This window comes from Salmo salar, chromosome ssa29, assembly GCF_905237065.1.
Source record: "Salmo salar chromosome ssa29, Ssal_v3.1, whole genome shotgun sequence".
Taxonomy (NCBI): Eukaryota; Metazoa; Chordata; class Actinopteri; order Salmoniformes; family Salmonidae; genus Salmo; species Salmo salar.
In genome coordinates this window covers 11,997,519-12,014,924 of record NC_059470.1, presented here as the reverse complement: position 1 = coordinate 12,014,924, position 17,406 = coordinate 11,997,519, and the positions used below count along the sequence as shown (strand labels likewise).

General features: G+C 43.0%; 2 protein-coding genes across 3 annotated transcripts in view; one reads left to right on the top strand and one right to left on the bottom strand.

The window, feature by feature from the left end:
- smchd1 (structural maintenance of chromosomes flexible hinge domain containing 1) overlaps nt 1-2,212 on the bottom strand; it is a 40,879-nt gene extending 38,667 nt beyond the window's left edge. The window contains exons 1-5 of the mRNA XM_014180770.2: nt 1,947-2,212; nt 1,474-1,549; nt 1,076-1,234; nt 746-828; nt 397-530 (exon numbers count right to left, since the gene is read on the bottom strand). Coding sequence (XP_014036245.2) covers nt 397-530; nt 746-828; nt 1,076-1,234; nt 1,474-1,549; nt 1,947-2,156 — 662 coding nt within the window. The 5' untranslated portion in view covers nt 2,157-2,212. The remainder of the gene's footprint in view (nt 1-396; nt 531-745; nt 829-1,075; nt 1,235-1,473; nt 1,550-1,946) is intronic.
- A 256-nt stretch (nt 2,213-2,468) lies between these two features.
- On the top strand, nt 2,469-14,528 carry mettl4 (methyltransferase 4, N6-adenosine). 2 transcript variants are annotated; one of them, XM_014180768.2, is made up of 8 exons: nt 2,469-3,063; nt 6,605-6,670; nt 6,763-7,123; nt 7,528-7,597; nt 7,724-7,898; nt 8,101-8,207; nt 9,259-9,350; nt 11,111-13,183. In XM_014180768.2, exons 1-8 carry the CDS (start codon nt 2,788-2,790, stop codon nt 11,218-11,220), a joined length of 1,257 nt encoding a protein of 418 aa, XP_014036243.1. In that variant the 5' UTR covers nt 2,469-2,787; the 3' UTR covers nt 11,221-13,183. The 2 variants fall into 2 exon arrangements, with proteins under 2 accessions (XP_014036243.1, XP_014036240.1); XM_014180765.2 differs by lacking the exon at nt 11,111-13,183 and adding an exon at nt 13,849-14,528 and having other exon boundaries at nt 2,495-3,063.
- Nucleotides 14,529-17,406: the final 2,878 nt, after the last annotated feature.

The window sequence follows — 17,406 nt, the reverse complement described above, 5'->3', positions numbered from 1 at the left end:
ATAGATACATGGAAAGCACCAAAAACGAATTTCAAGTGTATACTTAATTATTTGGAAAGTGTATTTTAATATACATTTACTGCGAGTCATTTTTTTTTAACTAAGTCAGTTAAGAACAAATTCTTATTTTACAATGACGGCCTATCCCGGCCAAACCCTCCCCTAATCCAGACGACGCTGGGCCAATTGTACGCCGCCCTAGGGGACTCCTGATCCCGGCCAGTTGCGATACAGCCCGGGATCGAACCAGGGTCTGTCGTGACGCCTCTAGCACTGAGCCTTAGACCGCTGTGCCACTCGGGAGACGGGTCTGACCGCATTGTCTGATCGAGAGACCTGAACAGGTCAGAGCGTGTGATGTGGAAAAACTCCTGGCCCTACTCTTGCTGAACCAACCTTGAAAACGTGCTGCTTTCCCTGCTGAATTTGGAGAGCCTGTACACAGCCCAGTTATTAAGCTGCTTGGAGGTCATTCCACAGCCATTGTCCATGATAACCACTGCATGTTTCCCCAAGGACTCATCAAACAGCTGGGGGAAGAGATGAGAAACAATCAACTACCTCTGTGTCCCATTCCATCAATACTGTAGGAGTGCAGAACACTGACCTTTATATGAAAACATCACAATACTTATGTATCACTTTCATTCAAGACCACAATAACGCATGAGGTTTACAACTGTTAGAAAAATAAATAGGGAGAGTAACATTCGTTTTTTTTTTTTAATTCACAGTAGTATCTCACCAATCGGATGTCTATGGTCCTCACTCCTGTGTTGTGCGATGTAGCTGACAGTGCATTGTCGATAAGTTCTGCAAAGGCATACGCTATTGGGGGTGGGGGGGCAAAACTTTAATTAAATATAGGAACCTATAGGCCTTTTAACACCACTACTTCTGGGTCAAAATGAGCCCAGGCCAGTAACTTCAAAGCGTCACAGAGTAGAAAATTGGTCTGCTGAGCATAGACATTTCATTCAGTGTGGTGCAGTGTGAACACAGCTAATGAATACAAACAGGACTGTAATATTGTTGGTTTGGGCTGGAGAAGGTACAGTATTTCAGAGGCACTCACGTAAAGAATTCTGGCCCTCACTAGCGTAGTACTCATACATGCCACTCTGGACCAGTGTGTCATAGTGAGGGAGAAACACAATGTGTTCCTTAGTTGCCACGGGCAGGATCTGGTCCTCGGTCTGCAACAGGTGGAGAGTGTTTCCTTGTTGAAGTTCCTCTGAAAGAGATGACACAACAACAACAAAAGGTATTGTCACTCACCCTCTTATTCCCCTTGTATCAAGGCTTATTTGTGACCCAATGCCTGACGATTAGTATACCAAAAACATTTTTCACTGATTGATCCAAGCAATGTGCCTATTTTTTTAAATGATAAATTAAGTTGGTGACTGGCATTTCATGTTGGCATTTCTTTCTAGTACTACACCAGGTAGCCCTGACTGGAATGTCACTTACCATATCTGTCAAAATCTATTCCTTTTCTGTCCGTTGTTGTCAAGATAAACGTTTCGTTGGAAGGAATGGCAAATTCCTAAGGCGGGAACACATGGAAAATAGTTGTCATATCTGCAGAGTTAGATATACACGTTTTGATAATTTGGTGAATGGTTTAGATATTGTATTGACAACTTGTTTATAACACTTTCATATAACAAGTGCTAGCAAGCTATTAACAATTTCATTAAAACATTAAATTGGTAAATGACAACTACAATATTTTTGGATCAATGCACTTCCCATGATCCGCCATCTAGCCAAAAGCGATCTGAATGAGCTGTTAGTTAATTGTCAATAATCGTGGGAACTCATTAATTGTCAAGAGCCAGCTGTTGCAAATTTGCAATCAAGCAGGCAGCTGTCTGGCTAACGTATCTCTGGATAACTAACGACGTTAACTAGCTAGCTAGCTAGCTAGCTAGCTACTGTACCTTCGATACAACTTGAAGGAAGTCGTTGAAGTCCAAGCCATTTATGTCCAGAACTCTCTCCATTGCGTCGACTCTTTCCGGGCGACAGTCGAATACTACCACACTTTTATGTGGTTTATCTGACCAGTTAACTCCATTTTTACTCTGTAAAATGTGTGATCCATTGCTATTAGCAACATCAGACGTTGTCACACCTTCCGACTCTGCCATGTTTATTCTTTAAGTGAAAGAAGTCGTGAGTATGCGCAATGTACTGCGCATCTATCGCGTGGGCTGGGTCGTCACGAGTTGCCGCAAAATCCTAAACCACGCCCATTTCGACAATTTATTTTTCCATTAACCCTAACGAAACTGCTAACATTATGCCTAACTATAAGATTCAATTTACACCAAAAATCTATTTTTGTTTTCATTATTTCTTTAGGATATAGCCAATTTCGACTTTGTGGCTTTGGAAACGCGCGCGCTGGGGTGTATTCATTGGTTGAATTCCGTTGCAAAACGTTTGGTCTGTTACTAGGAACCAAACGGAAGTAAATGAAATCGGCACCCGGGGTGTACGCCCCGGGGGTGTCCCTCCCGTTTTCGTTCTGTTTAAGAAAGGTTTACAACAGAATCGACGTAATGAATATGCCCCAGGTTTGGCAAATGCACGTGACGATAGACAAGCATCATGGCGGCGCACGGCAATAATGTCCAAGTAGAGAAAGTAGAAAACCCAGCAAAGAAACGAAATGTGTAAGTAACGTTAGTAAGCTAGTCACCTCCACGAGGTTCGCTTATGGACACTCACGGCATGTGAAGATATCAAAGAGAGAGTAGTTTGCCAACCAGACTGGCTATGTCGATTGTGTTTAGAAATGCCAACGGGTGGCTGTTGGATGCTTGTTCACTTGTCGACAAGGGTGTCCAACTATGTAACGTTACTTCGGAGAGGAAAGCAGCCAGTGGAAAGTCGTATTTTAAATGTTGTTTTAAACATGAGTGGTTTCAGATTTTAAAATCTCACGTTAGTGTTAAATCCAGTTGTACCGTGACCACAAACGACTGTGCCGTCTCAGACGCAGCGCTACAGAGGAGTGAGAATAAAACTACAGTGGATTGTAAACCATCAAAGGTAAATTGGGGTGGCTTACTTTACCCTTAAGAGGCATCAGAACAAGATATATATATATATATATATATAATTTTGTGTGTGTTCGTTCCCAATTGCAGGATAAATCAAAAGTTTACATAGCTGGCCGTATATGGATGTTACATTTTACTTTGAGTTAGTTATGTAGTCTTCTTCTAACCCATTGCTTGCTACTACATAGACAAATACCTTTAAGTATAGATTAACTAAATTGTTTTACCTGAGCATAACCCCAAAAATAAGGATTTATTAGCCAGCTCTACTCTGTTGTTTATGTTGTTGTCATGATTGGGCTGATTGGGCTCATTGATTCAAGTTGAAAAATAAATGCTGCACTCATACAATGGCATGCTTTGAGCACTACTGAAAAGTGCTATCTACATTTAAAAAATGAATGCCATGCTGCATTTGGTATATAGGCCTGTTGTTAACTTTTTGTTGGTGAAACTTTGATATCTTGATAATGTGCAGCTGTTTAAAGGGAAAATCCACAGATGAAACAATAACCAAACGATGACCCCGCCTTTGTTTTGGTAAAAAGCTGAGGGGTGGGCCTGGAGAAATGTAACCACTCTCAGATTAATAGACAGAGCTATGGATGCAAGGACTGACCAGCCATGATATCAAAAGTATTCTTTTAACCCGATGTTATGAGGCTATACAGTGTTTGTTTATGATTACAAACATTGGAGAAAAACAAGCTTATATTTTGGGTTCTAATGGAGTGTGACAGTTGAACTAAGCTCATGAGGCATTTATAAATTCTATTCTTCAAGTGTGTGTGTGTGTGCATTTTTCACTGGCTGCCCACTGGTTTCAAAATCAATGATTGATAGGCAGCTTAAACTTCTTGAATTCAACCATTATTGGGTTCAAATACACATTTAGCTTTGACCAGCCATCCACAATCCGTAAGGCGCACATAGCTACATGAGAGAGTAGCAGTGTGATTCACATCAATGCACTATGTAGATATCAATAATAAGTGATATCTGATTAGTTATCGTTTTTTGTAATCTCTTACATGTTTTCCGTTACTCCCCAATGTATGTATGTATGTATGTATGTATGTATGTCTCAAATCAAATGTTATTTGTCACGTTTTTTTCCCTCCACCTTTGTTTAACCAGGTAGGCTAGTTGAGAACAAGTTCTCATTTACAACTGCGACCTGGCCAAGATGAAGGAAAGCAGTGTGACACAAACAACAACACAGAGTTACACATGGAATAAACAAACACACAATAGAGAAAAAAAAGTGTATATATACAGTGTGTGCAAATGAGGTAAGATAAGGGAGGTAAGGCAATAAATAGGCCATAGTGGTGAAATAATTACAATTTTGCAATTAAACACTGGAGTGTAGAAGATGAATGTGCAAGTAGAGATACTGGGGTGCAAAGGAGCAAAAACATAAATAACAGTATGGGGATGAGTTAGTTGGATGGGCTATTTACAGGTGCAGTGATCTGTGAGCTGCTCTGACAGCTGGAGCTTAAAGTTAGTGAGGGAGATATGGGTCTCCAGCTTCAGAGATTTTTGCTGTTCGTTCCAGTCATTGGCAGCAGAGAACTGTAAGGAAAGGCGACCAAAGGAGGTATTGGCTTTGGGGGTGACCAGTGAAATATACCTGCTGGAGTGCATGCTATGGGTGGGTGCTGCTATGGTGACCAGTGAGCTGAGATAAGACTTATTGATGACCTGGAGCCAGTGGGTTTGGCGATGAATATGAAGCGAGGGCCAGCCAACGAGAGCATACAGGTCGCAGTGGTGGGTAGTATATGGGGCTTTGGTGACAAAATGGATGGCACTGTGATAGACTGCAACCAATTTGCTGAGTAGAGTGTTGGAGGCTATTTTGTAAATGACATCGCCGAAGTCAAGGATCGGCAGGATAGTCAGTTTTACGAGGGTATGTTTGGCAGCATGAGTGAAGGATGCTTTGTTGCGAAATAGGAAGCCGATTCTAGATTTAATTTTGGATTGGAGATGCTTAATGTGAGTCTGGAAGGAGAGTTTACAGTCTAACCAGACACCTAGGTATTTGTAGTTGTCTACATATTCTAGGTCAGAACCGTCCAGAGTAGTGAGGCTGGGCGGGCGGGCAGGTGCAGGCAGCGATCGGTTGAAGAGCATGTATTTAGTTTTACTTGTATTTAAGAGCAGTTGGATGCCACGGAAGGAGAGTTGTATGGCATTGATGCTCGTCTTGAGGTTAGTTAACACAGTGTCCAAAGAAGGGCCAGTAGTGTACAGAATGCGTAGAGGTGGATCAGAGAATCACCAGCAGCAAGAGCGACATCATTGATTTATACAGAGAAAATTCCCAGGGAATTGAACCCTGTGGCACCCCCATAGAGACTGCCAGAGGTCCGGACAACAGGCCCTCTGATTTGACACACTGAACTCTGTCTGAGAAGTAGTTGGTGAACCAGGTGATGCAGTCATTTGAGAAACCAAGGCTGTTGAGTGTGCCGATAAGAATGTGGTGATTGACAGAGTCGAAAGCCTTGGTCAGGTGGATGAATACAGGTGTAGACCTTACAGTGAAATGCTTACTTACAAGACCTTAACCAACAAACCAGTTTAAAAAAAAATAGTGTTAAAGTATTTACTAAAATAAACTGAAGTAAAAAATAAATTTAAAAAACAATAGAAAAATTACAAATAATTAAAGAGCAACAATAAAGTAACAGTAATGAGGCTATATACAGGGGGTACCGGTACGGAGTCAATGTGCGAGGGCACAGGTTTGCCAAGGTAATATGTACAGCACCAGTCAAAAGTTTGGACACACCTACTCATTCAAGGATTTTTCTTTATTTTTACTAATTTCTACATTGTAGAATAATAGTGAAGACATCAAAACTATGAAAACGCATATGGAATCATGTAGTAACCAAAACACTGTTAAAAAAATGAAAATATATTTTAGATTCTTCAAAGTAGCCACCCTTTGCCTTGACAGCTTTGCACACTCTTGGCATTCTCTCAACCAGCTTCACCTGGAATGCTTTTCCAACAGTCTTGAAGAAGTTCCTACATGCTGATCACTTGTTGGCTGCTTTTCCTTCACTCTGCAGTCCAACTCATCCCAAACCATCTCAATTGGATTGAGGTCGGGTGATTGTGGAGGCCAGGTCATCTGACGCAGCACTCCATCACTCTCCTTCTTGGTCAAATAGCCCTTAACAGCCAGGAGTTGTGTTGGGTCATTGTCCTGTTGAAAAACAAATGATTGTCCCACTTCGCTGCAGAATGCTGTGGTAGCCATGCTGGTTAAGTGTGCCTTGAATTCTAAATAAATCAGACCGTGTCACCATCACACCACCTCCTCCATGCAAATAGTCCTGGTAGCCATTTGATTAGCTGTTCAGGAGTCTTATGGCTTTGGGGTAGAAGCTGTTAATATGTCTTTTGGACCTAGACTTGGCTAGACATGTCTGGAGAGTGGGGCTAACTTGCCAGTTAATATCACTGTGAAACGCCTTTGTTTTAACCACTGATTTATTCAAATCCCACAGAAAAGAAAACGAAAACACAATGATCTGAACCAAGGAGAAATTGATTCACTGGCCTTCCACCACAAGGTAATCTTATATGTTTAGCATTACCTAGTTTACCCATTACCATTACTCAGACTTTTATTGTTGACCACTGCTTATCATTGTGTTATGACCAGATCAGGTCTGCCATTTTGGAAGGGACCAAATCCTTAGTGGATGCTGGGCTCTCCTGTGAGTACCTGAGTGAGGTCAAAGATGCTCGGGAGGATCCCCTGCCTTCCCAGGAATGCAACCTGGCAGCCTTGTGTGACATGGCTAAAGAGCTCCCTCTAGTGAGTGAACATGGAGAGGACCCAGTTCAGTTCATTGAGTCTGAGGACGGCTGTAGTACAACACACCTTGACCTGTTCACACGGATCACAGAGAATTGTATGGACTGTGCCATGGAGGTGACGCTGATGGGAGAGAAATACATTATCCCACCACGATGTGCCTTCCTGCTCTCTGATTTTTCCAGAATGCAGCCTCTGGTTGGCTGTGAGTGTACAAAACCTGATCGTGATAAAGAGCTTGCGTTTGCTGATTTTATGTTTTGTCAGTGCAGAAATGCATTATAAATCTGTTAATCTTTCTAAAGATGTTTTGAGGAATCGAGTGGAGAGAAGGCAAGGCTTCAGTGAACTAAATAAGGATCCTCTCTGCCTGTGTAGGCCTTATGTCTTAGAACAGGGTTTCCCAAACTCGGACCAATACCCCCCCCCACCCGGGTGACGGTTTAGTTTTTTCCGTGAGCATTACACAGCTGATTCAAATAATCAAAGCTTGATGATGAGTTGATAATTTGAATCATGTGTGTAGTGCTAGGGCAAAAAATAAAAACAGAAGAGGCCCTAGGACCGAGTTTGGGGAAACCCTGTCTTAGAAAACTGATTATTTTGCAGATGGAAAGTTTTTCGACCTCATTGTCCTGGATCCTCCATGGGAAAACAAGTCTGTCAAAAGGAGTGGCAGGTTAGCTTAAATGGCGTTCTTTTTCAGTGTGATTTTATTCTAAGCGACATCCACTGCAATGTATGACTCTGCGACCCTCTTATTCCTGTTTTGACCACATTGTGCATTTCTTCTGCTGACCTCTAGGTATAGCTTTCTGCCCTCCTCCCAGCTCAAACGGCTCCCTGTCCCCTTGCTGGCCTCCACAGGCTGTGTGGTGGTCACCTGGGTGACCAACAGGCCCAGCCACCTGCGCTTCGTCAAGGACGAGCTGTACCCACACTGGGGCGTGGAGGTGCTGGCAGAGTGGTTCTGGGTCAAGGTAGAGCACAAAGAAACCTAGAATTGATAAAAGTCATTATAATTATGTATCTACTTATTTTAAATGACACTACTAATGGTGATAGTAAAAGTGGTCATGTTTCATCTAGGACCTCTAATGTTGAGTTTGCTTCTGAAATTAGCTATATGATCTTTATGAACGTAAGCATTTTTCTCTGTATTGTCTATGTTTTTGCCCTCAGGTCACCAGGTCAGGGGAATATGTCTTTCCACTAGACTCTCCGCATAAGAAGCCTTACGAGGTGTTGGTACTTGGTCGATATCGTGGGTGCGGACACCACTCACACAGGTGTGACAAAATAAAAATGTTAATCCATTGTATTTTTTTGTACCCCTTTTTCTCCCCAATTTCGTGTTATCCAATTGGTAGTTAGTCTTGTCTCATCGCTGCAACTCCCGTAAGGACTCGGGAGAGGTGAAGGTCGAGAGCCGTGCGTCCTCCGAAACACAACACAACCTAACCAAGCCGCACTGCTTCTTGACACAATGCCTGCTTAAGCCGGAAGCCAGCCACACCAATGTGTTGGAGGAAACACCGTACACCTGGCGGCAGTGTCAGCGTGCACTGCGCCTGGCCTGCCACAGGAGTCGCTAGTGCGCGATGGGACAAAAACATCCCTGCTGGCCAAACCCCCCACCTAAAGCGGATGACGCTGGGCCAATTGTGCGCCGCCCCATGGGTCTCCCGGTCGCGGCCGGCTGTGACAGATCCCGGACTCGAACCCAGAATCTCTAGGGGCACAGCTAGCGCTGCGATTCAGTGCCTTAGACCACTGTCCAACTCGGAAGGCTACTTTTATTTTTATTTTTACATGAATTGCTTAATTAAAGTCCCGGGGGAGTCAAAAACGTGATTTTATATATACAGTATTTCCACACTGAGGTTGGAATAATAAGGTGAAATTGTGAAAATTATGTTAATGCCCTTTTAGTGTAAGAGCTGTTTGAAAAGACCCACTGAAATTTCTGCCTGTTTTGGTGGGATTGAGTTTGGTCCTGTCAGGTGACATCACCAGGCGGTAAATTAGTTAATAGACCAATAAGAAAGAGTTACAAACCTCTCTGCCAATAACAGTTCATTTTCAGTTTTCCCCTCTACTCAGACCATTCCCAGACAGTCTTAGCAAAATTCTTCCTTGAGAAATTGCTCTTTTGCTAAGAAGCTATTTTTGTTTATTTTTGATCGTTTTAATTAACTTCATTGTTACCCAGAAATGATTTAACATTGAGATAAAAACGGCTGTATTGGACTTTTTTTTTAAAGTCTTCTGTGTATTTTCTTTCATTACTGGAACGTTCGATCTCCAAAACATGACGCGCTTTCTCCATCTCCTTTACAGCTCTCTGAGGAAGACAGAGCTCCCTATGGAGGAGCAGCGTGTGATCGTCAGTGTCCCATCGGCCCTACACTCCCATAAACCTTCACTCTCAGGTCAGTATTCCCAGCACGTCCTGGTTCCACCAACAGCATCATAAGTATGTCAGCGTCATAAGAACGTAATGTGGTAGCCAAGTGCGTAGGAATGAATGAATACAGTTCCAGTAATGAAATTCATAATTGGAGAAATGTTTGAACTGAGTAGTTTCACCACTAGAGGGCAATACTGTGACGTAAGTGTCCGCAATTGCTGTGGTTTGACCTGGCTCTAACTATCATTGCTCGGTTCTCACTGACTCACTCTCTGTCCCTCACTCACTAAAACCACAAGACAATGCCTTGGTATTAAACGGAAGGACATCAGCTGCAGGGTCTGCTCTAACCTGTCCCAATGGCTAATTGTGAACCCAGTTTGTCACGATGTGCTGCGTTATACGTCATTTACCCAGTTTACAAATGCCTGATTGAGACCTTAAAACACCTCTGTGGTGTGGTTATCTGTACGGTCTGATTGACCTTTGATTGTTAAGTCAAACCTTTGCTCTGATCCGTACAATGTTTAGAAAGCAATGATGAGACCTTGAAGACAATGATTATGTAGAGTATGAATGAGTGGGGCTTGACATCAACTCTCTGCTTCTTCAGGGAAAGCGATTTATCTGTGTTTTATTTACTTGGGGAGGAAGAGGTTTGTCAGTGCCCTGTCAGCTGAATATACAAGATGACTGGAAAGTGGCAGGATATTGTGAGATTTAAATTTGTTATGACCGCATTGTGTTTTGTAACCATTGGGTTGAGAATATATTATGAGTCTCTACGCTTTGTTTCACAGCGTTGTCTTTTCATTGTTATTAATAATAAGTAATAGAACACACCGTATCTTTGCCTTGGGCAAGAGTTGCAGCAAAACAGTGTGATACTTTGGGAAAACTCCGACGTGTAGACAAACTCCATACTATGACGGGGGAAATATCGTTTTTTTCCCCAGCCATGATTGATAAGTCCACAGTCAAATGCAAAGAGCACGCTATTTCACACTTGCCAAGTAACCCATCATCATTTCAGCCGCTGTCATTCCGAATCGTGTGTTTTGATATATCACTTTTTGGTGACGTCATCCCCTTCTCATCCCTGTCTCTGGCCTTCCAGCGAATCCCCCTCCAACCCCTCTGGGTAGCAGGGAGGCTGTGGTGGGCGTGGTAGAACGCAGTGCTGCTGGGATGAAATGTCAGAGGAGCTGGTCCCGCAGAGAGGTGCCACGGCACATTAACATAACCTGTGATAAAGAGGCATAGAGCGGACCTTTTCTGATCCTGAAAGGTTCTATCGACCCGTTGGCAAAAAGGAACATCCGGACGTGGGCATTAATGCTGAATATTCACTCTGGAGTACCCAGGGGTGGGAAAAGGAATTGGGCTGCTGTCCTTTTCTCACACCCCCTCTGGTGGATTCTTATGCAACAGCTTGAAATGGTGAATATCAACAGTGCTAAGTCTCTAAACCGCCCCCCTCTAAAACACGATGAAGTCCTCTTCCTCAGTCACTGTTACCACAGGGCAATATCCCTGTTAGGGGATTAGAGCAGAAGTGGTGTGTGCAGTATGCAGTCCCAAGTGTTTTGGATGTGCAAGGTCTGGAGGCAGTGGCCAACTCCTTACCCCTGACCTCAGTATGACATCACAGCATGGATGTCCTAAACGGAGGGCCGAGTGGAGAGTGACTCTGTGATCCGATAGCTCTCTACCCCCCTCTCCCCCAGTGACATCAGCTATGTGTGTGTGTGTGTGTGTGTGTGTGTGTGTGTGTGGCTGCAGTAGGGACACAGAGGGACACCAACGCTCGCTCTCCTCCTCAGAGATCCAAACACATCCTCGCCAGATGGCCGAAACGGCAGAAAAAAGTGTTTATGCTCCTCGGAGTGTGAATAATCTGTTTGCTTTTAATTGTGGCTCCTAAAAACTTTGGTAATTAGCTAAAGTTGAACATTTTTCTCCCAGCATTGTATTGTAATAAGCGGCTAATTGGCAGTGCCCTCCTCATGCCCGCCCAATTCACTGGCACCCAGCCAGCGTGTGTGAGATTCTAATTGACTTGCGAAAAGATGTGTGCTACTGTTAAACTCAGAAGAAAACCTGAGATATGGGGAGGCAGGGTAGCCTAGTGGTTAGTGTTGGGCTAGTAACCAAAAGGTTGCAAGTTCGAATCCCCGAGCTGACAAGGTACAAATCTGTCGTTCTGCCCCTGAAAAAGCCAGTTAACCCACTGTTCCTAGGCCGTCATTGTAAATAAGAATTTGTTCTTAACTGACTTGCCTAGTTAAATAAAGGTAAAAAATATATATATTGGTGAGTGATTTATATTTGTCCTATTTCACATGTAGAAGTGTGTGTGAATTGGAAATGTTTTTTTTGCATATCCCAACTCAACCCTGGAGCAATTAGGGGTATGTGCCTTGCTCAAGGGCACATTGACCGATTCTTAATCTTGTTGGCTTGGGGTTTCGGTCTAGTGACATTTCGGTTACTGGCCCAACACTTTAACCACTAGGCTACCTGCTGTCCTGGGGAGGTGAGAAAGGCAGGGAAAATAACTTGATTCACTCACAGCTGGAGGTGCTGAGTAAGGTGATATGTACAGTATTTCTACACACATTTCCACCACTTTTAGCCAGTGGTGTAAAGTACAAAAGTTACAATACTTTAAAGTACTACTTAAGTAGTTTTGGGGGGGTTCTGTATTTTACATTTATATTTAAAAAAAAAAAACTTTTACTCTACTATATTCCTGAAGAAAATCTGTACTTTTTACTCCCATACATATTCCCTGACACCCAAAAGTACTTGTTACATTTCGAATGCTCAGGCAGAACAGCAATATTGTCCAATTCACACACCTATCAATATAACGCGTTGTCATTCGTACTGCCTCTGATCTGGCGGACTCCCTAAACACAAATACTGTGTTTGTAAATTGTCTGTGCCCATCTGTATGTAAATACAAAAATTGTTATAATTGTGCCATCTAGTTTACGTAATATAAATAATTTGATTTATAGCATTTACTTTTACTCAAGTATGACAATTGAGTACTTTTTCCACCACTGTACTTAAATACATTTAATACCAGAGATTTAAAACTTTTACTCAAGTACTATTTTACTCAAGTATGACAATTGAGTACATATTCCAACTGCTTTTACCAAACACTTTTATCCAAACCGACTTATAGTACAGTGAGAGAATCAATATTTGTGTTCCCTGTGAGACTTCAACCCTTGACCTTGGTGTTGCTAGGGCCACGCACTTACCATCTGAGCCACACAGGACCGCACACACTGCAGTTTAATATTTGTGAGTGTTTGTGGTTTTATAACCTCCACTCACTCAAAGTATTAATTCCCTGAAATACCTCACTTTCAAAATGAATGGGTTGAGATCAGGTGGGGCAGTAGAACAAGCGCTGTCTTCAATGCCCTTAACTTGGCTGTCCCAGGATCAGTTTGACAACCCAAACGGCACCCTAATGCTTATTTAGTGCACTACATTTGATGAGTCCCGGTGGAAAAGTAGTGCAGTAAATAGGGAATAGGTTGCCGTTTGGGATTTAGGGGTCTAAACTCAAGGCAGCAGCACTGAGAGAAACATCACAAAGAGCTAAGTTGAGCCGCGAGGCAAGCCGCAAGTCTCACACCCCCTCTCCTGCCTCTTGTGTCTTGCCTTGAGTTTTTAGATAATTAGACCTTTTTATTCCCTCTCCAAACTTTGCGAGCTGAGTCACCGATCAGAGTGTTTCTTCTGTGTTAGTGTGTGAGCTTTTCATGTTTGGCCTTACTCTCCCCCCCCTGACTTTTTTCTTTCTGACATGTTTCGTAAGAGAGGTGTCGACTGGGCAGGTTTGGGGGGGGGGGTGGGGGGGGTGGTGGTGGATTGAGGAGGGGGGTGGACGGGGGGGCTTAGACTCTGGGGTTTTGGCGCTGGTGGATTGAGGAGGGGTGTGGACGGGGGGGGCTTAGACTCTGGGGTTTTGGCGCTCCTTAACCCGCCTAGTGTAGGGTAAGTTGAGTGTGCGAGCGGGGCGTGAGCGCGCATGTGAGCGAGCAGACAGCCCCAGCACAGGGGCGGAGATGAAGTGAACCCTATCGGTCAGGAATGCTGTTCCTGGAAAGCCATTGTTCCCCCACTCAAGGACAGCCAGATCACCCATGCACAAATACAGCATTCATTGGCAAAACAGACAAATCCCCCACTCTCCATTTTGCACCAACTAAATACCCCCATAGGCAGATCGTGCGCAGATCTGTAATTTCTATCAGAATAATCTATTTCTCATCTCCTCTGAGGACATCTAAAATGTCTTGAACTCCCCACCCTCTCCCTCTTCTTTATTGACAGATATTAGAATGTGAGAGAGGAGAGGAATAGAGTTCAGAAACTGAGTGACTGAACTGGGGATCTAACCTGTGCCTCAAGGGGTACCTGCTGTCCGGAGGCGGCAGCACTACCAATAGACCAGCCCTAGGCGCCCTCTTCTATTTCTTTGTTTCCCTCCACAGAGGTGTTAAGGCCGTACGTGGGTGCCGACGCCCGGTGCCTGGAGCTGTTTGCCAGAAGCCTGCAGCCAGGATGGACCAGCTGGGGCAACGAGGTGATCAAGTTTCAGCATGTCAGTTATTACACCGTGGAGCCCACAGACGAGCCCACAGATACGGATACAGGATCCTTACATGGAGAGTCCTCTCCTCACTTCTCTCCACCTCCTCCAACACCGGACTAATCATCACAATTTAATAGCATACCGTTGAAGCTTTCCACATCAAAATCCCAATTCGTTTTCATAGTCAAGGAGCCCCTGAAATCTCTCTCCTTCTCCATCTCCTTTGATCTGTTATTTTCTTTCATTTGGGACTCTTGATTTGTGTTTCTGGGTCGTAGTATGTTGGGGGTGGTGAATCACAGAGCCCATGATGCGATGGAGGGGAGATGAAAGTGCATCGCTCTGGAGCTCAGATCAAGGTTGATGTTTCGAGCTGAAGCTAATAACCTATAGCTCTATGTTCGGTTCAGACACACAACTGTATGTTACCTCAGAGCGGTGTGTTGTGCATTGATGATGGAGCTATGCTGGCACATTGTCTGGTTTAATAATTGTCAAAGTGTACGTACATGTTTTATAATGTCTTGGGTAATGTGTATCCATTTAAATCCAAGAGTTGAATAAAGAAACCAAACTTTGTTTTGAGTTTTGTATCACTCGACCCAGCCATAAGATGCTCTGATTTTGTGAGGACATTTGCCCTGTCCCATTGTAGAGATATGATCTACCTTGCACCCTTTTTTTATGTTTTTCTGAGTGAAATGGCTATTTCATGTGTCCCAAATGGCACCCCATTCCCTTTATAGAGCTCTGGTCAAAAGCACTGCTCTATATAGGGAATAGGGTGCCATTTGGAACGCACAATGCGGCTGTCGTCCAGGTTTCAGAGAGAGACCACCAGCTCGACTGCGAGCCACGCCTGCCTCTGAGTCTGCCCTTTGTATGGAGGAACCGAACAACAATAACAGTACCTGAGCCATAAACCGTTAGATTACGTCATTCTCACACCATCCCTACCTACTAGTTTGGAAGGTGCCAAAACACACCACTTTTTTTTTGCCACCTCTCACACCTTCATCCATCCCTGGCTCTCTTCCTCCCCTCCCCTGTGTGGCTGGGTAAGGTATGGGCAGGGTGGGGCTACTCTAATGGGCCTTTAGTTTCTCTGGGGGACTGTCACAGAGCCAGATGAGGATGAGTTACAGCCACTGCAGCACACAGCATAGCAATCACTAACTAATGAGTCCAGAACAGGATCATTTCCGCATTACACATTCTCTTTGTTTCTTTCTCCCTTTCTCATCCATCTATTTCTTTCCCTCCTCTCGTGACAGGAGGAAAACATGAATGAGCAACAGCAGAATGAGAGGTTAGATGTAATGTATTCCTGTCTGGGTAAAGAGGTAGACTCTGAGATATTGGACACTTATCACAGATTGAATTAAAGGAATGTAGCGCTTTCTCATTAGTCTGCTCCCCAGGTGAGCACTTACTGATTTTGTTCTTGTTATTGGGAGTTGTCAACTCCCAAAATAATCCTGCATCCTTGAAACCCCCATGGAGATGTGGCAAAATAAATACCACATTTGGAAAACAAACTTCTTAGTAGATTCAAGGCTCTGGCTGTAATGTAGCTGGAATCATAGTTACGAAAACATGATTTAAACATTTCTGCCTTTGACAAAAAAAATGTTGTCTTTCACAGGCTGCAATAGTGTTTGCCTCAGTTTCAACAGCAGCCAATTAGTGTTGAACGTCTCAAAGCATTGGTGTTGTACTGTTTGGAAAACATACTTGTGAAGGAGTGGCCTTCACTAAAGACATTCATTTTCAAAAAGTATTTATACAGCAAGTTCTGTTTATGTCCTTAATTTATTCAGTCATTTACCACACATTCTAATTACGAGAGATTTCCCTCATTTCCAACCAATTGCAGTCAGTCGTGTTCATTGTTAAGTGTTTCTTGTTTTCTATTGGTCCAGCTATGGAAGTGGCTAATTGACTCAGGTGTTCCAGTTCAGTAATTAGGTCTTGCCATGTTGAATGTCTTTTAACTAGAGTGAGCCACAACTGTTTTTTACCTGCCAGGTTGTATGTTTTACAGAACTACAGTTTTAAATCAATTTGAAGGGATAATTGACCCCCAGACATAAAAATCATGAAACTCCTGTCAATTTGGGGAAAGCCTATGTTTTATTAGTGGGTAAAATAAAAATGTACCCCATGATTGAACTTCTAACTGGTCCGTTTGTGAAATCAGGAAATTGTGTAAGAACGCGTCCTAGATACACGGCTCTCGTCACTGGAGATAGTGTGATATCACATTTTATAACGCTTTTTAAAACAATTACCTGCACTCCAGATCGCCAAATCAGCCAATAGATGGTATTGGCATACTTGTCTAGAACACATCCGTCCGTTTATATCCTCATGAAAAAGTACTGTATATATTTCGCTTCGATGTGCCCAATCTAAATAGTGTACCAAATTATTAGACTCGGTTTCTCCTTCAAGTACCATCTTTCAATACGCCCTGTGTGTCTGTGGGGAAACGTGGGAAAGGGACGTTGTTGCCATAGCAACGTTCTCTGCACTACATCTGGGCAGTGACAAACTGCAAGTTGTGAGAACTTGGTGAGAGACTCCTAAATTGATAGTGCAGTTTGTTTAGGCGAGTTTAAAGATATGACGCGTGCTACTTCATATGCTGATATTGACTTTGGTATTATTGTGCAGCTACATTTGCTAGCCAGCCCGATAGACAGCATTGCATTGCGGGTCTTGTAGTTGACTTGAGCTGCAACAGATTTCCACAGCTATTTTCACGTTGCTACCAAGTAACTTGAATGACAAAATGAAACATTGGTTCACAAAAAAATATTGTTTTCACATATTAGTACTATTTAACACTGTTAATCGTAGGAATTAGTGGATTATCCCTTTAAGTACCTTTTGAACAGTTTTTATTCTCATTCTTTTTTAAACATTTTAGGTGTCAAAGTAACAGCCAGCTCTCTCAGAATGCTTGTTGTTTCTCTCATTAGCATTACAGACATATTTGTAATACTTACATCAATAATAGATTTTTAAAGCTAATTTAAAGAGGAGGCTTGCCAACTCATTTCCCAGAGAGATAGTTTTTCAACACAAACCAGGTTTCCATCCAACCATTTCATGCGGATTACCTGATGCATGAAAAAAGTCAATGACCGGGTTGATGGAAACAGGAAATGCCTGTACAATTATATAAATGTCAACAGACAATTTGTTCGTTCGACATGGCGGGATTTTTCTTTGTGTGTGTGTATGAATCATATGAGAAATGGTGGTGGAAATGCCTTTTATGTGCAAATATTGATATAATAACCATCATATCGAAGTAAACTTGGGTTTATACGCGATATGTTGTGTGGTCCTCCCACTACGACTCGGGAAACCGTGCAGTTTTTATTAGGCTACAGATTAAATACATTGTGGTGACAATGCACAATAATGAGCTTGATGCTCCTTTCCAATA